A 20,469-nucleotide genomic window follows, 5' to 3' on the forward strand; every position below is an offset into this window, starting at 1 on the left:
AACCTTATATAGTACTGAACATTTTTTGGGGGGGGGTCAGTTGTGGGGCCTGAACTCTAGGCCTGGGTGCTATCCTTCAGCTCTTCAGCCCAAGGCTAATGCTCTACCACTTGAGCCACAGCACCACTTCTAGCTTTTTCTGCTTATATGGTGCTGAGGAATCAAACCCAGGGCCTCATTCATGCAAGGCAAGCACTCTACCACTGAGCTACCTTCCCAATCCCTTACTTGGTTTAGAAAAGCAGTTATCCATAGTTACTTTAGACAAAAATATAAATAGAATGAAGACCATTTAACAGCATACATATTTGGGAAAATTCAATATAAAAGTGATCCACTTGCGTACAAGTACATAATTTAAATATACATTAGATAAGAAAAGCATTGGCACAGAAGATAAAAAAAGAAATGTGTAGACTATAACTCACAGCCAGAGCAGTAAGGTAAGAAAAGTTTAAAGGGGTTCACATAAGAAAGAAGTGGTCACACGAACTTAGAGACTAAGATCTGTGGATCCCAGTTGAAAGCTAGCCTGGGCAGGAAAGTCAGTGAGACTTTTACCTCAAATCACCACCAGAAAACCAGAAAGGCACTGTGGCTCAAATGGAAGAGTACTAACCTTGAACAAAAGAGCTCTGGGACAGTTCCATTTCCACCAGGAAATGGAAAGACTATATGTATGGATAGATAGAATTAATATCATGAAAGTGACCGTACTGCCAAAGCTGATCTAGAAATGATCCCCATCACTGAGAAAACAATTCAAAAATTCACATAGAGGGCTGGGAAGTTGGCTCAGTGGTAGAGCGCTTGCCTTGCATGCCTGAGGCCCTGGGTTCGATTCCTCAGCACCACATAAGCAAAAAGAAAAAAGCCGGAAGTGGCGCTGTGGCTCAAGTGGGTAGAGTGCTAGCCTGGAGCTGAATAGCTGAGGGACAGCACTCAGGCCCAGAGTTCAGGCCCCACGACTGGACCCCAAAAAAAAAATTCACATAGAGTGACAAAAGACCTTGAATAGCCAATGCAATTTTATGCAAAATAAAAGCAAGGCTGGTGGTGTCATAACGCCAGACCTCAAGCTCTACTACAGAGCTATAATAACAAAAAGTTTAGTACCGGCACAAAAACAGGCCCAAAGATCAAATTGAACAGCATAGAAGACCCAGAAATAAAGCCAGATACTTAGTTTCACATCAGACATGAAACTTTGAAACTACTGTGAGATGGAGTAGGATAAAGCATCAGAAATCATAGGTATTGCCAAGAAAAGCATCCCAGAGGCATAGGAAGTAGGAGAGAATTGACAAATGAATTACATCAAAATGAAAGATTTCTGAACAACAAAGGACATAGTTACTATATAGAAAGACAGCCAACAGACAGAGAACTTTACCTAACACATCTGACAAAGGCCCAATATCCAAAATATTGAAGGAACTCAAAGATTAATTGCCCCTAAAAGAAAACTAACCAATCAACACATTGGCAAAGGTGCTAAAAGGAGACTTTTCAGAAGAATGGCAAATAGACACATGAGGAAATGTTCAACATCTTTTGGTCATAAGGGAAATGCAAATCAGAACAACATTGAGATTCTGTCTCACCCCAGTTATATTGACCAACAAATTGCTGGTGGGATGTGGCAAAAAAAGTAACCCTGTTGCGTTGTTGGTGAAAATATAAACTAGTACACGCTCTCTGAAAAGAGATTTAGAGGTTCCTCAAAAAACTAAACCTAACTTCCCTATGTTCCAGCCATACTAGTCTTACAAGTCAGGATATGGTAAATGACACTCGCACATCCATGTTCATTGCTGCACTCTTCACAATAGTTATGGAAACAGCCCAGATGGCCTACAGTAGATGAGTGGATGCAAAAAATGTGGTACCTATCTATACACAATGGAACTTTACACCACCATCAGAAAAAATAAGATTACGTCGTTTGCAGAAAGGGGGATTGACTAAGAGCAAATCCTGCTAAGTGAGGAAGCCAAGCTCAGAAAGATGTCTGAGAGATGAACAGTACATATTTTGTCTCATACAACTGGACATGGTAACCTATACAGGCCTCTAGGCATTCACACACAGATAAGAAGGATACACTTAAGGGAGGAAACCAAAGGTATGAACTCCTCTGAACATTTAAAATACTGGGGCTGGGAAGGTGGCTCAGTGGTAGAGCGCTTGCCTTGCATACCTGAGGCCCTGGGATCGATTCCTCAGCACCACATAAGCAAAAAGAAAAAAGCCGGAAGTGGCGCTGTGGCTCAAGTGGTAGAGCGCTAGCCTTGAGCTGAAGAGCTGAGGGACAGTGCCCAGGCCAGAGTTCAGGCCCCACGACCGGACCCAAAAATAAATAAATAAATAAAATACTATTGAGACGAATTCAAGGATATGGCTGTGGAATGGGTATGTTGGTGATAATCGTGATGTTTGGTTTTGCTTTTGTTTTCTTTGTTTTTGTCTTTTCAGGAGGGAAAGAGGAGAGTGAAGAAAGTAGGTAGGGGAGGCAAACAAATATTCAAAAAGAATTGTACTCATTACCTCACTTAGGATGATAACCTTTCTGTACAACACCTTAATAATACCTTTAAAAACAAAAAGCTGGGAGAGTGAGTGCACAGGCCTGGGTTCAAGCACCAAGACATGCACAAAATAGTAATTTCAAAAAAAAAAAAGGAAGTGCTTCCTTATAACCATTTTCCCCATTGGTGGTAGGTTGCGCTTTTTTCCTCTCTCTCTTTGTCTCTCCCTCTCTCAGCCTCCTGAGTAGCCAGAATTACAGGTATGAACTAGCGCCTGGCTGGTAGGTTGTATTTTAAAGTGAGTGTGATTACCTCTGGTGACAAATCACCTGAACCTGAATGTGGAAGGAAAGGCAGCACAGCAGCACAAGTGTGCTGCACTTGTCCTAAGAGATGCTAACCTCTGTGGTCTTCAATGAAAATGCAACCACAGAATTTCACCTGGATGATTTACTTTCAAGTTTAAATGTTCTCTACAATTCCTAAAGGTTTTTTCATACTGAAATAACTTTAAACTATTTAAAACTTAATTCTTGACATGAAATTTACACTAATGTACTTGACTGAAGTTAGATTTTCATATGGTTATGACGCTTAACAGTGACTCTACAAATCTGAATAATGGGTTACTAAATTGTTGCCTCAGTAAGTTACCAGGAATTTTCCGTTTGTGTATTCTGCTTACAGATTGCTGGATTTGGTTGTTCAGCCTGTCCCCCAGCCTTCTCAGGGTTTGGAATTTATTCAGCAAAGTCCCACAAGATCTCCTTTATACCTGCTATCCAGCTCATTGCCATTGAATTCAAAGCTAAAACGATCACATCAGAATACATCCAGATCTTCAGAATTACTTTTACTTGAAACTCCTCTTGTGGTTAAGGTTGGTATTACATATATATATGTAGCCTGCATAGCAAAGCCTAGCGAGTTCTTACTTTTCAAGTAGCCCAGAGAAATAAGCTGTTCTTAATTGATACTACTGAATAGTCACAGCTTAAAATAGTTTTTAATTTTTTTATACACAAAGTACCGTATTTTTAAATCTCCTGTGTTTGGGGGGAGGGGTCACTGGAGTTTGAACTAAGAGGCCTATATGCTTCTTAGGCAGGTGTACCCCTGAGGAGCCATCCCTCTAGTTCTCTTTTGTGCTGGTTATTTTTGAGGTTGGGTCCCTGTCTGTTGGTAATACATATGTGGTATCACACAGATTGAGACTCCATGGGCATTTCTGCCTTGGCTGCTCTGGAACATTACAGATGCATCATTTATTACAAACACAGCAGTTAGTCTTAAACAGGGCATATACATCTCCTTAGGTCATGCTTACAGGTATCAAGGATCATCTTGTTTTGAAATATTGCTGTTTAATATTCTCTATAGCTAGTTTCAAACAGAATGAAATTAGGGAATTATTTTATCACCTATGGTCAATTAGGGAATTATTTTATCGCCTATGGTCAAAATAGTCTTTAAAAATTGCTAGGTGCTGGTGGCTCATGCCTGTAATCCTAGCTGCTTAAAAGGCTGAGATCTGAAGACTCCAGTTAGTACCCAGCCTGGGCGGGGAGTTTGTGAGACTCTTTATCCTTTCTAAGCTAGTCTTTTGATTTTCCTAAAGTTAATGTAAGTTCTATTCATTACACTACATCATCTCCTTCACCTAATGATCAAAGATACTTATGTATATAGAACTACTTTTTTTTATTGTTGTTGTTGTTTTTGTTTTGGTCCAGTCGTGGGGCCTGAACTCTGGGCCTGGACGCTGTCCCTCAGCTCTTCAGCTCAAGGCTAGCACTCTACCACTTGAGCCACAGCACCACTTCCAACTTTTTTCTTTTTTTGCTTATGTGGTGCTGAGGAATCAAACCCAGGGCCTCATGCATGCAAGGCAAGCGCTCTACCACTGAGCCACCTTCCCAGCCCATAACTACTTTTGTTATAGCTTTATGTTTCAAATGCTGTCATAGAATGTCTGTTCTTCCTATCCATCTAAAATAAAAATTTCTACCTATATTTATGGGTGATGACACTATATCACATCACCCAGTTTGTCCTTACATAAACACTTTTATAAAACTAATGATGGAATTCCATTTATTCTTTATCTTAGAAAGCAAAAACTTTAGCTATGTCAGTTACTTCTGGATTTGCTGAGTTTACTCCTCCGTCCATCCTAAGGTCTGGTCTGCGAACGACGCCTTTAGCATCTCCATCTCTGTCACCAGGAAGGTCTCTGTCTCCACCTTTGCGACTTAAAGAAACTAGAATCTCATTCATGGAAGAAAGCATGAACACAAAATGGACTGCTGGAGTAAGTTTGGTATTAGGAAAAAAGAGCTAACAAAATGCATTTGCTCCTACGAGTCTTTATATAGTCTTGCAGAAGGAAACATTAGGGCACTGGCTGGGCCAAATATACCAGCACACAAGTTAAAGGGAAGAAATTCAACTTCCTAGTTTTCAGTCCATGGGAGTTCATTTTGCTTTTTCCACCGTGATCTTGCTACTTGTTACTAATTGGTTTTATATTTAGTTGGATATGCCTTAGGAGATTTACTGTAAATTAATAGTAACCCAGTCACTTGGTAATTATTGATCATTTGGCCTATTCTATTTTAGTCTGAAATTAATGACATATTTGCCATTAACAACTGTTAGTCTTTAATTTTGTTATCTGAAGAGAATGAATTTTGAACAGTTAAAAGAGAATTTGAAGAAACTCAGAGCAGGAAAAATGTGGATGTGATTAGAACAAATAGCTTAAGATGACTCATTTTAATTTTCTTTCTGTAATCTTACCAGGCTTTCCATAAATGTGACTTTCCAGCAGAAACTGAATGGCTGAAGAGCAAAGATAAAAACACATCCTTTTCTCTGAATATCCCTGCAAACGATGAGGAGGGAATGGATTCCGGATCACAGAGTACACCCTCACAAGGTGTGGAGAAACTGGATGTGAGCAAAGAAAACAGCAGTGTGTCAGCTAGATCTGACCAGACGACCCTAGAGTATCAGGATGCCCCATCACCCGGAGACCTGGACCATAGTGTGTTCATGTCCTCCAAGCCAGCCGACTCTTCCAGCGGACTGATTACTAATCAGACTGAGAAGGACTGTGATAAAGATGAGTTTGAATCGGAAGTGATTTCTTCAGATATGGAGAAACAAATAGGTAAGAACTCATTCCCACTTACTCAGAACTGCCGTTGATATTCCTCAGAATTCTAACTGAATCTTTTCCACCTTGTGCTTCTCTTTTGTCAGCCTTCTTGGGTGATGAGTACCTGCCACCAAGAGTAATATATGTGGAACATGTACCCTTGCAGTACTGTCAAATTTGGGGGGGAGGGTACTTTGAAACTAGAGAGGTAGAAAAAGGAACTGCTAGCATCCTGATCCTAAAGAAATAAATAGAAAAGAACAAAAAGTAGGAACATTGTCTTAAAAAGTAGTAGACTGAGTAGTCATAGAAGATTTGGTGTAATAATCTTACTTGTGACTTGTGATTGGCAGGCACTGTGGAAGAGGAGGCAATTTCAGAATTACGTAATTTAAGTCCCATTCAAGGAGTTGGAGCTTCTCTTGGTGTGTCATCAGTCCATGAAGGGTAAGTTTGTAGAGACAGATGCGGTACTTTTTAAAGACAAGTAGAATATCCTAAACCTGTTGGAGCGTGCTTGCACTGCTCCACGCTGGTAATGATTGGTGCTAGAAGCTTGCTTGTATATTCCGTACATCTTTTTATAGCTCAGTAATTGCTATAAAACCTTACATTGACACTAGACATGTGTCCGAGTACAGGGCCGGGTGTTGAGGGCAGGCTCTTTCAGTGTTCTTTGATGGTGAGAGTACCACTCACAGCGTGGCGCTCTCCATGCTTTCTCCCTGTAGTAGCTCAAGGATCAACAGCCAAAAGGCTCCTTTCAGAGCAGAGCGGAACACTAGGAAGATGTCTCAGTGATAGTTTTGTTCCTCGCCATTTGGTTGATACTAGATTCACTACTGGAAATGCTATTCTCCCAAATAATTTCATCAACACTGTGCTAGATGATGTAGGCCAGTGCCAGTTATTTAAAGTGTTGGTCTCAGCAGTGATGCCTGCCTGCGATGCTGGCCATCTGGAGGCTATGGGTAGGAAGATGACAATCTTAGCTGTCCCAGGTCAGAAATGTAAGAACTTACTTGAAGAAAGACTTAAAGCAAAACAAGGTTGGAGATGTGGCTCGAGTGAGGGGTAGGAGGTGGCGGTGCACAGTCCTAGCACTCAGACATCAGACAGCCAGAAGGTGTGAAATTGTAGGACAGTCCTGGCTACGTAGTGAGACCCCCCCCAGCCCTAAAACACAACAGAGTGGACCACATGGTTCCAGATCCTAGTTTCTTGCCTGATTTAAAATGAGCAGCAAACATCTTAGTATGATCTGTCAGAAAGCTCCTCGTCCCAATTTCAAGACTGGACACATTATATTTCTGCACTAAAACAAAACATGGCAGAACATAGTTTCAGTTCCCAGTTTGATAAATTTAGGACAAATAGCAAATATAATAGTAGGATTAGGAAAATAATTTCACCTTCACAAAAGCTCCTTGCCTCATTTAAGACTAGAGCGCTGGTAGCTCATGCCTGTAATCCTAGCTAGTTTAGGAGGCTAAGATCTGAGGATAATGGTTTAAAGTCAGCCTAGGCAGGAAAGTCTGACTCTAATCTCCAGTAAAACTACTAAAAAAAAAAAAAATCAATGGAGCAGCTCCACCGTGGTAGAGCAAGAAGCTCAGGGATAGCACCTAGGCCCTGAGTTTCAAGCCCCAAACCAGCACCAAAAAAAAAAAGGTACATTATATTTCAGCACTTTGACTGTTACTATTATAGATGGTACCAAAAAAATCACAGGTCTACTTACCAAAAGTAAGTAGAGTTAGTAAAATTCACCCACATAAAATATAACTCAAGACACTAAATGGTTGAATGCTTTATGACAACTAATAAATTACCTCACAAACAACCCACAAAGTCCAGGGTCATGATAATCACCTCTCGTATATAAAATTCCTTCACCTAAGCATATACTGATTGGCTATGATGTGATTTGTTGTTAATTCTGCTATGACCATGTATAAATAGGTATATATTTCAAATACTTAGTTTCCTACATAATATTGTTTGTGCTGGTTTTAAAAATCAGCAGGCTTCTTTGAGCTTTAGAGAAAGGCCAGCTCTGAATGTGGCTGTTTACATAATCAACAACTTCTTATTGTGTTACTTAACACAGGTTTCAATAATCTCCCATTCTACATCATTTCTCATAGTCTTTACGGTTAGCATTAAACTGCTTAACTTGGTCCTGTTAAGATAGGGAATACTCCATACATAACAGATCTCTTAGAAGAATATGGCCCTCTGATTATTAAACATTATCCTAAGTGTAGTTTATATTTACAGCATTTAGGTCTGTTGTTTTGTCATTACTTTAAAGACATGGAAGCCAGGCGCTGGTGGCTCACACCTGTAATCCTAGCTACTCAGGAAGCTGAGATCTGAGGATCACTGTTCAAAAAGCCAGCCTGGGCAGGAAAGTCCTTGGGACTCTTTTTTTTTTTTTTTTTTTTATTTTTTTTGTATTTGTGAACATGCTGTACAGAGGAGTTACAATTACATGGGCAGGAGTCCTTGGGACTCTTATCTCCAATTAACCATCAGAAAACTGGAAGTGGTGCTGTGGCTCAAGGGGTAGAGCACTTGCCTTGAGCTGAAAAGCTTCAGGGACAGCGCCCAGGCCCAGAGTTCAAGCCCCACAACCAACAAGAACAAAAAAAAAGGATGGAGAAACAAGTACGGCATTATTTATTTATGAATTTTATAATATTCCAAATGAACTCTAATAAATGCTCACTTTTCTGAACCTTGGTTTTCATCAAAAACATAATAAGCACTGCGGCCAGCAGGGCTCAGACATGGGATCTTATTGTACACTGAGGGTTCTGTTTCTCTTTCTAAGGAAAATGCTTCCTTCAGTGTCCAAGGTACCAGTTTTGAATGAAGGATTAATACCTGTTGAAACCTGCACCTCTACAGTGAGAGCAGACAGCAGTAAGTATGGTTTTGAATTCAGGATTACTTTAATATTTGGAGTAAAACTTTTCCTACTTGAGGAACAAAAGAACCTTTTATCTAGGGCTTCATTCCTTAATTTTCTTCTTCTTCTTCTTCTTTTTTTTTTTAGCACTAGTTCAGGGGCTTAAACTCTGCCTCCTGTCCCTGCTCAGTTTTTAAGCTCACAACTGGTGTTCTTCCACTTGACAATACCTCTGGATCTAGCTGTTAGTTTTTTTTGTTTTTTTCTGGTTAAGAGGAGATTACAGTTTCTTGGATTTGTCTACTCAGGCTGGCTCTGAACCATGATCCTCAAGATCTCAGCCTCCAGAGTAGCTGGGGTTAAAGGTGTGTCACTGACACCTGGCTGGCATTTTGAAATTCTAACAGTGGGAATCTTAGAATGGATTTTTCTGGTTTTCCTTTGGAGCATGAAAGAAGAATAGAGAAAATTTCCAGTACATAGCTGTTTACTCAAGGATATTAAATGAGGAATTCACTTGGGTTTTTAACCAGTTAATTGCTTTTTGTTTAAGTGCTTCTTTTTAGACACCAGCTTTGTACTGAGATGAGAAGATATTTCCTAGGTGGGCTCAGAGTTGATTTAAGTTCCAGACATAGACTGTCTCTTCCTCACAAGCATTCAGGTGTGGTAACTCACTTGATGCTCACAACTAATCTTTTATGTAGTTGTTTTCTGACTCTAGAAGAGCATGCTTCTACTGTTCAACCTTCCCGTCTATCATAAATGAGCCCACCTGGCTTTGCTCCAGGATTGCATGGATAAAAATGAATTAGGATGTGGGTCCATGCAAGCCTTCCCCTAGGAGGGTCACAGCAGTGCAGTGTATTCCTTTCTCAAGGCTATGAAGGGCATGTTTCTCAGTTTGCAATGTATAAAATTGGCTCTCATTTCTCTTTCAGACATGGCAGATATTGCTAGTGGAAGTTCTGGGCTCTCCACTTCAGAAAGTCCTGTGATCTCTGAGCATAGGCCTGACCAGGAAACAGCACCTAAAGTAAAAGATCATGAAATAGAAGCTGACATTCTAAAAGAAAGTATTGACTTACCAGAAGAAAAGCCTCAGATTTCTGAGACTCCTCCAGATTCTCAAGAAATTCATGTAAAAAATTAATTTATTTACTTCTTTTGACAGTTTTGGTTTAGTTGGGTTTTCAAGACATAGTACAAATCTTCAAATGTATTCATTTAATTTGACTACTTACAGAAAGTAGAAATATTTTGTGATACGATCACATTAAGAAATTAGTTTTCATGAAAACCAAGACCTTTAAAAGCCACAAATTAACAAGTTCATCTTTTGCTCATTATTTGCTTCAAGTAAAAGCTTATTACGTAGCCATAGGAAAACATACTCCCGAAGCAAGTATAACATTTTTAGGGTGTCAAGGGCATGTATGTGGAAGTAAGTGAATTCAGATAGACAGGATTTTCCCCAGGGCATACCTGTGACAGAAAGATACTTATCTGGTTGAGGTTCAATTTCTGTGCTCCACAAAGATTTTCCTAGTGCTTAAATATGACTTGTTTTTCTAAAATTTTATCATGAAGGTACTTCTTATATGGTAAATGTATTTAAGATGGAAAAACCAACTCCTATTTACAGAAATCTAGTTGTATGGAATTTGGGGAATTTATTAGCTTAAAAATGTTATGATGAACTGGGCACTGGTGTCTCAGGACTGTAATCCTAGCTTCTCAGGAGGCTGAGATCTGAGGATAGTGGTCCAAAGCCAGCCAGGGCAGGAAAGTCTGAGACTTGTACCTCCAGTTTACCAAAAAGCCAGAAGCAGAGCTGTGGCTCACGTGGTAGAGCTCTATATCCTTGGGCAAGAAAAAGCTCAAGGTCAGCTCCCAGGTCCTGAGTTCAAGCCCCAGAACCATTACATACAAAAAGTTACAGTTGACCCCATATTGATCTTCCTGAGTATTCTCACAGGTGGCTGAATTCTCTATCCTTCCTTTGGGAAGCAAAAATGTGGGTGTGGTATAAGTGGGAACCTTCATTCACAGGTTATTTGCCACCTGTCATCTCACTGAATGTTTGGGAAGTGTGAAAATGTTTCTGTCTAGGTGGGTGGTAATGTTCTACCTTCTTGGTCAGGCAATCTCTCTGTTACTTTCTACCTCCTCCTTTTTCTCCCCCTCCCTTACCAAAAGGTAAATGCAAGGACCATTCCTTCTTCCACCAAACCCTTGCAGGAGAGGTACTGAACTTGAAAGCCTTAGGAATTTCATGGTTTATGCAGCCCCAGCAAAGGGAAGAGGATTGAGTCTAGCCCAAGGGAGCTTATGTAGGTGACTTGTTCTTCAACCTTATGGGGTCATGCTGTTTAGAAAAGTGTGGATAATTAGGTAGTTTGGGGATTGTTGTTAATAATTTTGTGGGTTATTCTTTTTTTGTGGTTTTTTTTTCTTGGGTGAGGAGAATAAGTCCTTAAGTTAATCAAAACCAGTAGTTTTTAGGATTTTGTTAATAAATACTGGTTGGTTTGGTTTTTTTTACTAGGAAAATACAGAATTTTTAGTTTAGTTCCAGTCATAATCTCAAAGTTTATTTCTAGTTATTTTGAGTGAGATCTGATTGTTTAAGTGGGATACTTTATAAAGTAAGCCTATTAATATTGCCATTTATCAAATATAGTTTAGGTTTGAAAATGCGCACACTAAAAATGAGATGGTCATTTTAAGTCTTTTTTTATATTGCAGTATATCTTACAATTAACCATTCTCTTACCTTCAATTCATTTTAGGTGGTTGGACATGATAAGTTTGCAGTTCAAAATTCAGAAGACGAGTCTAGAAATTTTTCATTTCAAGAGTTATATCCCTCAGGAACACTTAAACTTCAATATAATTTTGATACTATTGAGCAGCAGTTCTGTGACTTGCCTGATAACAAAGACCCTGGGGAGTGTGACCTTGCTGAAGTAGATGGGGAACTTTTTGTGGCTCAGAGCAACTTCACCTTGATACTGGAAGGAGAAGAAGGAGAGGCAGATGCAGGTGATTCTGCAGCAGCACCCACCACCAAGAAAGAGCACGTGAATGATGCGGAGGATGAGGGTCGGGGTCCTGCCACAGCCAGTGACCACAGAGCCCAGAAGCTGGAGACTCTACCGTATGTCCCTGAACCAATTAAAGCGGCGATTGCAGAAAATTTATTAGATGTAATTAAAGATACAAGAAGTAAAGATGCAGTGGAACAGTCCATTCATGAAAACATACCTTTGATGCCCCAGAAGGTGACGCGTTCCAAGTCAGCCAAACCTACATTGAAGACTGTTCAGGAAACAAGTCCAGTGGCTACAGATGTCAGCCAGAGCGATGACGTGATTTCCTCCAGAACTCGCACGAGGAGGCAACGTGTCCAGAGCCTGGATCTCTCCTCAGAGCAGCAGCTGCCTGCACCTATTGCTACTCCTAAGACTCCGGGACTGCCAGCTAAGAGGAAGACTCGAAAATCAAGAGAAACTTCTGAGGCGGCCTCTGAGCATGCCTATGCTGACATAACCAGACTGTCGCAGAGCCAGAAAACGCCTCTGACTCCCAGCAGAGGGAGGAGGAAGAAAGAAGTTCTTCTGGATACGCTAGAGAGCACTGGTGCCGGGGAGCCAGAGTCACACGCGGCTCCAGGTAGAGGGCCGAAAAGGTTAAGATCTGAGATGCCAGAACCTCCAACTGAAGAAACTCCTCTTAGAAAAGAAGCGAAGCTTTCATCTCTTACAAAAGGAATGCCTAAAAGAACAAAAAAGTCTATAGAAAATCAGCATGGGGCTGAAATTACAAATGATCTAACCGTTAGTAAACTACCAAGTCCTAGCAGAACTGTCAAAAAGTTGAGAAGAGCCACTTCAGAAGCCCCTCCGACCCCAGGATGGGGGCAGGATGGAGGGCACAGTGACCCGCAGCTACCCCGCCAGGGGAGACGGGCCAGAGACGGAGGAGTCAGTAGGCTGAGTGTGCCAGAAGCTCCTGAACGTGACCCATCCCCCCTGGCTCTCCCAGCAGAGCTTGAGGTGCCCCTCACACCTAGGAAACGTGGAAGACCCAGGAAAATAAATCCATCGGAAGATGCTGGGTCCAGATCTGTTAAGGAAGAGGGAAGTTCTAAGAAGAGAGGTGTAGTTAATGTTCGAAGATCTACAAGAAACACCCCAGCTAGACATGAAAATACTCATGTTGCAAAACCGGCTTTAGAAAACTCTGTTTCAGGGCCAAATGAGGAACTTGCAGTGGTAACAAGTTCTAGGAAGAGGATCACAGAGGAGTCTGAAAATCAAAGCCAGAAACATCCATTAGGCTCAGCATCAGAAGACCACCGACATGGAGAGACACACCAAGAGCCACCTGATGGAGGAAAAAGATCACGTGTCAGCTCGGCTGTTAGTAAATCTTCCCCAAATACAAGGACTAGATCTAGTAAGGCCCTCTTGTCAGACCTTGCTGAACCAAAACACGAGCCTTTATTTACTCCTGTAGCAAAGGTTCCAAGGAAAGCAAAAGGTAATTTTATTTTTACTTACATTTTTATCATTCAGGCTGCTTGGCCTAAGAATTGTATTTGTGAAGGGAAGTTTTGATTTAGAGTACTGATTGTTTATCCTAACAATTTGTAATTTCAGAGGATCTTAAGATTCAGGAATTAGTATGATTCAATGTACTTCAAGTGCTAGAATTCACTTCTCATGGGTTCACTTCTAGTGACAGCCCCGATGGTCTGAAAGGAGCTGTTGGTGGTTTGCCGATTAGCATATGCAGACATTGAAATCACAGTGTTCCCTATAAGTTGGCTTGTCTGCTTGCCAATCTCCCTTGTCCCCGATGGGCTGGTGGGACCGTGGGGTGGTTGTGGGTCAGACCCCAAAGGTAGGGCCTCTCCTGCTGAGCAAGTGCCCCTTGCCGCTGTGTACAGAGCACAAGTGTCCATGGAGCGTGGAGTGCACAGACAGAGAGTTGCAGTGTTGGTGAGGGAAGAAGTGTCAGTCCCGGTAGGAAGAGGTACTCAAAAAGTGCTTAAGATGGTGGTGAGTTGTAGGGACACTCTTGGGAAGGTGCTGCTGAGGGGTGGGTACACAGCTGCCATTCAGCAAAGCAGATGCTTGCTTGCCTCATCCTCGATTAAGCTGTCACCTCGACAGTGTAAAGCATTGACAAACCTTCTGTATAGTTGCCTTCTGATTTGAGGAAGGCCAGGAGGAAAATAAGCCATTTAAACTAAATTTCTGCTAAGTGCAGTTTATATCCAACATGCTTATGCCCAGCATATCAAATGTATTCTAATGTTTGGGCTGGTTTTGACCCCTCAGCGCCCATCTCCACGCTCTGCCGACGCTTGTGCTGAGTGGCGCACAGACACATACCACTCACTTTTCACCAGAGCTTTTGATGGTGGTAGTACCGTATTTCACTTTCATTGCGATTCTGAAGAAATTGCTCTCTACCAATGCCTTTTTTTTTTAACTTTTTATTATAAAGGTTTACAGTACTTAGGACACCAAGTATAGTGAATTCAAAATCCTGAGTAACTTTGGCATAGCATAGCCAACGTTTCTTATTCTGCTCTTGGTTACCTATAAAATGCTTCAGTATAATTTTCCCTGTTAGTGAAAATAGTACATGTCATCTAGCTTTCTAGAGAACCACTAAGTGCTATTCACATTTGCCTGTCTGTCCTACCATTTTATTTGCTTAAAAAGCAAAATGAAACAGTGTGTTGGTCCACACCTGTAATCCCAGTACTTCCTGGGAAGGCTGAGGCAGGAGGATTGTGAGTTGGAGACCAGCCTAATGAGGCATGGTCTCATAAAGACAAACTTCAGTTTGTGTATTTCCCCTTCTTCATTCTTCAGAACCCTAAGCATAAATGGCCTTTAGTTTTTCTTTCTCATTTTAGGGGTTTCTCGCCTGTTGATAAAAAGTCCATATACGGCGGCATTAGGTTGCAGAGACACACTTTCTAGTCTGAGATGATGTTGTTAGAGGTGGTAACAAAATTGGGCTTCTGCTGGGCACTTGGAAAGCAAAGACAGGAAGCTCAAAAGTTCAAGGCTATCTGGGGCTATGCAATGAGGCCCTCTCAAGAAATCAAGGGCTGGCTGGGTGCTGATTTTAAACATGTGATCCTAGTTACTTGGCAAGCTGAGGTTGGGACTCAGGAGGAAAAAGGGGAAGACTTGAGACCTTTCCTCATTAGAGACTGAACACAGTGATGTCTAGCTATGCCAGAAAACCTCACATAGGCAGATTGGGCCTGTGCCTGGTCAGGAGGTAAGACCTCTAATTAACCAGTGGAAACAGAGGCTTGGCTCAGTAATAAGTTCTGAGTGCTTGAGGCTGAGCAGTCAAGCCACAGGACCACCAAAGGGGGAGGCAGGATGGGTATGTAGCTCAGCATACCCAGAGCATATGCAGGGCCTCTGAAAGAGCAGTAGAGTTGGAAATGTCATTAGCTGAGTGAGCAGAAGGTCATTTAACCTTTCTGAGCCCTATTTTGTTGCACGTGTTTCTTTTTTTTGGCAGTATTGGAGTTGGAACTCGGGGCCCTGCTTTTTGGTGGCGTCTTAGAGATAACTAGTGAACTTTTCTGCCCCAACTGACCTTGGACTTTGACCCTCCAGGTCTCAGCCTCTTGGGTAGCTGGGATTACAGATATGAGCCACTGGTGCCCAAATCTGCAGTTCTTCTTTTCACTGGTACTCCTTTCTTGCCTGATACCTGTCTAAACTGCCTTTAAAATCCACTGAGGGAGATTCAGAGGAGAGGATATTTAGAAATATTACCAGTCTTGGTTGTTGTGTAGTTACCTGTAGAATCACTGATAATTTTCTCTAGTTGAAATCTGACAAACGGGTATCTATGACATCTTATTAACTATTCTCCAGTTTCTGCTTTCAACAGCAGCGATTAAGGAGGGCCTGTTCTGTGCCCACAGCTGTCCTAGATGATCTCACTCACCAGTTCTCTGCTTCCCACACAGTAGCCCTTGCAGAGGGACCGGCAGAGCTGCTCCCACCTCCCCCTCACACTACTGAGTTCCAGCCTAGGTCTTTTGAACTTAATTCAGAGTGTGTCCAGCCTCAGGAAAGCTTGAGGACATGGGTGAAGGTGGACATAACAGGCAGTACACTAAAGTGGCCTCAGTGTAGAGGCTGAACATTTTACATATACTAGATTTTTGTTAGGTTCATACCCAGACTTGCTGTCTGAGAAGTGAAACAGCATTGGACTGTAATGTGAACATTTGCTATTAAAGGTTTGTAAGTTAAATTCATTTTTGCTTTGTGAGACAGTCTTAGTGGCTTTGAGCTTGATAAGATCCTATAATCCCAAGATCATAGGCATGTGCCCCTACACCTGAGAGAGTTTAAATTGTATTTTTAAAACAGTATAACGAATAACAAAAATGTCTTTGTAATTGCTTTGTTCTACTTTATTGTGAAGAGTCTGTATGGTCAGTGTGTTTCATTGTATATTTTAAGCCAATTCTGGGGGGGTGGGTAGGTCCTGGGACTGAACTGCAGTAGGGGTTAGACCTTTGAATTTGCTAGGCAGGTGCTATACCACTTGAGCCATGCCTCTAACACTGCCTTAATTTGAGATGGAGACTCCATCCCTGCAAGTCCAGACCGCAGTCCTGTCTTAGGTCTCCTGTCACCAACAGGGTAACAGCTGGGCACTACCCTACCGCACCTGGCTGGACTCAGCAGAGCTGAGCCTCTCTCCCCAGGCTGGACTGGATCTACTCCCAGCCCACCCCCACCCCACGCAGGCACTCACTATTGTACCCAGCTGTTAGAAAGGGAGACTCTGTTAGCTAGGTCATGGGCCTGAGCTATAGCACCAGGCTTAAACTTTGTGTGATATCTTTCTAAAGTCATTTTTCTTTATTACTTTTGTGTACGTGACATGAATTTTTCTACTGTTCCCTTTGAACTGGAACAAACATCAGAATAAGATGGTTGAGGTGGCGCTGTTGGCTCACACTTGTGATCCTAGCTGCTCGGGTGGCTGAGATCTGAGGATCATGATTAAAAGCCAGCCAGGGCAGTTTTAAAAAAAGAGAGACTGGTCCATTTAACCACCAGAAAGGCAGAAATAGAGCTGTGGTTCAAATGGTAAAGCACTAGTCTTGAGTGGAAAAAGCAAGAGCCCCAGTACCAGCACCAAAAAAAAAAAGAAAAAAAATGGAATCGAGCTGGGCACCGGTGGCTCATCTGTAATCTTAGCTACTCAGGAAACTGAGATATGAGGATTATGGTTCAAAGCCAGCCAGGGCAGAAAAGTCTGTGAGATTCTTACCTCCAATAAACCACTAGAAAACCAGAAATGGTGCTGTGGCTCAAGAAGTAGAGCGCTCGCCTTGAGCTGAAGAGCGCAGGGACAGCACCCAGGCCCAGAATTCAAGCCCCACGACCAAAAAAAAAAAAAAAAAAAGAATCTCTTCTTTGCAAATGAGGGTGTTTTTTTTTTTCCTCTTAAAATGAAAAATTACTATGCAATTAGGTAAATTACAGCCCAAATCTTTCAGGCCAGGTGTATGGAATGGGTACACCCCCCAGGCCTCCCAAGATAGGTGTCAGGTGACTAAGGAGTGACGGGGTTTCAGTGCAAAATTACCAGTTATCCTAATGGGATTTTTTTAGTAATAAGTTAGGATTACCTGCACTTTAAAGGTACAGATGTGATGTCTGTGTTCCCAACTCTTTCTTTAGCTGATGGAACGAAGACTCCCGCCCAGCTGCAGGAACTAGTTTCTGATTTTTCTTCTCAGTTTGCCTTCTCTCCTCCTGCTTTGAGGACCAGGCGAAAATACACCTCAAGTGCATCTAAGATTGTAAGTGAGCTGGTAAGGAGCCGTGGTTTCATTTGTGTATTTGCTAGGCCTACTTTGAAATAGAATCTCCCTCTGTCTCTTAGGCAGGTAATATATTAACTCTCAGCAAGTGTCACTTACTTATCAACTACATTTCATTGCCATCAGAGTGACAGAGCATGTTGGGTTCAGAGCAGCCTGAGGCAGGATGGAGTTAGTAGAGTAGCCTGAACTCAGAGATCCCTAAATGGACATTCTTCTGGGACTGAGTGTCCATTGCTTCTGCCCATGAAGGTTAATTTACAACCATTCATTCAGCTATCTATCTACTATGAATCATTTGTATGCAAAGGCTTACATAAAAATAACTCAAAAGGGGGGCTGGGAAGGTGGCTCAATGGTAGAGCGCTTGCTTTGCATGCCTGAGGCCCTGGGTTCGATTCCTCAGCACCACATAAGCAAAAAGAAAAAAAGCCGGAAGTGGCACTGTGGCTCAAGTGGTAGAGCGCTAGCCTTGAGCTGAAGAGCTGAGAGACAGCGCCCAGGCCCAGAGTTCAGGCCCCACGACCGGACCCAAAAAAAAAAAAACCTCAAAATAATGTTTATGCCTGTAATCCAAACTAGAGGTGAAGATTGGGCAGGTTTAAGTTCAAGATCAGCCCTGGCAAATAGCTATTTAACTTGGAACAGAGTGCAGTACATGGCTCAGGTCTGCACCATGGAGAGGCTATTGGTAGGAGGACTGAGGCTGTCACTGGACAGACATGCAAGACTACCTGAAGAAGCAAATCAGAGGACGAGGTTGTGGTTCAAGCAGTATAGCCAGGTGTAAGGCACGTGCTTCCCCCCGCCAATAAATTAACATTGGGGCTGGGTAGAGTGCTTGCCTAGCATGCATGAAGCCCTGGATTCGATTCCTCAGTAACACACAGAAAAAATCAGAAGTGGTAGAGTGCTAGCATTGAGCAAAAGAAGCTCAGGGACAGTGCCCAGGCCCTGAGTTCAAGCCCCAGGACTGGCCAAAACTGGTCATTTGAAATGCGTACTTTGGTTGATGGTCAACTGGCTGATAAGAGCCACTGCACAGCACCTCTGGACAAAAGAGGCTCAGCCCTGCTATCCTCCCAGGGGTCCACTGCACCAAGTAGCACCAGTGCTCTAAGTGGTTTCTGCGAAGGCTGGCCTGACCTCTGCACAAGGGCAGAGACTGAATTTGCCTCTAGGACAGCTGAAAGAACCTCAGGGACATGAGAAGTGACAGGATAAAAGGCAAGACCTGGAGAAGGAACAGAGATGGCTGTGGTCTCTCTGTTGAGAATCAGAGGAGGGACTTGTATTAGCAGTGTTTGGTTTCCATTTATCTTTGTTGTTTGCTTTTGTGCTTGTACTGGGTCTTAAACTCGGCCTCGGCACGATCCCTGAGCTTTCTGGCTCAAGGCTAGCCCTCTTACCACTGGAGGACAGTTAGCATTTGGCCTTGACTTGGGGTCCAGCTTTTGAATTAAGATGTGTCCCTTTTTTCAACCATAGGAAGATGACACTCAATCAGTGGAAGTTGTAGAAGAGCAAAAAGTGAAGCGAGCCAGGACTATGAAGAGAAAAGAGGCAAATAGGTGAGTGTGACTGCTTGGCCTGCACGTGCGTCATCACCAGGGACATCCCGACTCCCTGGTCCCTTGAGGAGAGATGTCACTTGAGGCTTGGAGCTCTCCTAGAGGGGCAGGAGGACCCTTGCTCTGCTCCTGTGTTAGTTCAAACTCAGTGCCTTGAGCTTGCAAGGGCAGTGCCCTGCCACGTGAGCCACACCACCATCCTCTGATGGTGTCATGCCCACTGGATATGGAAGGAAGTGTGGTACTTGCCTGTCCATGGGGACAGGTGGTGACCGTGAGTGATGGGGACCTTTTAAATCCTGCACTCCTTCACTGCTGTCCGTAACAATGCGTCCACGGGGGAGCTGGCTGCATTGTAGGTAGATAGAAGTCTCTCTTCGTTTTAAATCTAACGTAAGGAAACTGGACGGAAGGTCCTGTTCACTGAAGAGTGACTTGGCTTGCACATGGGCACTATGTGGTTTGCCGGTTGCCAGTGTTTGACAACTGCTATTTCAGAGTCTGCTTGGGCCTGCGAGGCTCTGCCCCAGGGATGGATGACCAGGACTTGGCCCATCCTTGCAGCCTGGCAGTGTTCTGTCTCTGCAGGAAATATAGTGAGATGTTTGGCTCATGTGGCTGTACCTCACTTCCTTGGAAACTTAGAGGTGGAAGTGTGTGGCAGGGTCACCCCAAGGGTTCTGTCATCACAGTGTGTGTCATATGTTTGTGTTCATACCCAATTGTATCCTTTTTCAGAAACAAGGAAAAAGGAAGGTCTTGGTCTCCTCCTCCAGTGGAAATAAAGCTGCTTTCTCCCTTGGCCAGTCCAGCTGGGGAAGGAAAGAGCAAAGCAAGAAAGCCTGTGGACGTGGCCGGGAAAGCCCTCGGGAGGGGCAGAAAGAAGCCGGCTGCTTTTCCAAAGCAGATTTTACGCAGGAAAATGCTATAAGTTTTTCTAAGATTTTAATGTACACCCATTTATAAAGTCCTCAGAATTGTGTGGATTAAAGTGATCTAATTTGGAAAATAATTTATATAAATTATTGTAAATTTTTGTAAACAAAGTCTTCAATAAGTAAAGTAACTCCATATGGAGTGTGATTCTTTTAGTCTAGGCATTTTTCTATTTTATATTAAGACTTCATACATTTATATACTATGTGAATACAGCTTATTGGAATGTTTAATAAACTACTGTAAATTATACAATTTGTGTGTGTTAGATTTTTGAGATAAAATTGTTTTAATGATTTTATATGCTAGTAGTCATTTGTCCCATTTTCTCTATCACAAGTATTAGACCAATCTTAAAATGAGGATGAACTATTGACCTATTTTTTAAAGTTATTTTATAATTTATGCACTTTGATTCTGTGATTAAGATTTCTAACCATCATGTATTTTTATTGGTTGGTTTT

At 42.3% G+C, this 20,469-nt stretch overlaps 1 protein-coding gene across 1 annotated transcript in view; it reads left to right on the top strand.

Annotated features, from left to right (window-relative positions):
• Ahctf1 (AT hook containing transcription factor 1) overlaps positions 1-20,260 on the top strand; it is a 65,784-nt gene extending 45,524 nt beyond the window's left edge. Inside the window, exons 26-35 of the mRNA XM_013017458.1 lie at positions 3,216-3,408; positions 4,639-4,839; positions 5,331-5,700; positions 6,042-6,135; positions 8,525-8,616; positions 9,544-9,743; positions 11,395-13,147; positions 17,356-17,489; positions 18,987-19,069; positions 19,808-20,260. Of these exons, the coding sequence (XP_012872912.1) occupies positions 3,216-3,408; positions 4,639-4,839; positions 5,331-5,700; positions 6,042-6,135; positions 8,525-8,616; positions 9,544-9,743; positions 11,395-13,147; positions 17,356-17,489; positions 18,987-19,069; positions 19,808-20,000 (3,313 nt within the window). The 3' untranslated portion in view covers positions 20,001-20,260. The remainder of the gene's footprint in view (positions 1-3,215; positions 3,409-4,638; positions 4,840-5,330; positions 5,701-6,041; positions 6,136-8,524; positions 8,617-9,543; positions 9,744-11,394; positions 13,148-17,355; positions 17,490-18,986; positions 19,070-19,807) is intronic.
• The last annotated feature ends 209 nt before the right edge of the window (positions 20,261-20,469 follow it).

The sequence above is a fragment of the Dipodomys ordii genome, unplaced genomic scaffold, assembly GCF_000151885.1.
Source record: "Dipodomys ordii isolate 6190 unplaced genomic scaffold, Dord_2.0 Scaffold35, whole genome shotgun sequence".
In the NCBI taxonomy this organism is placed as follows: domain Eukaryota; kingdom Metazoa; phylum Chordata; class Mammalia; order Rodentia; family Heteromyidae; genus Dipodomys; species Dipodomys ordii.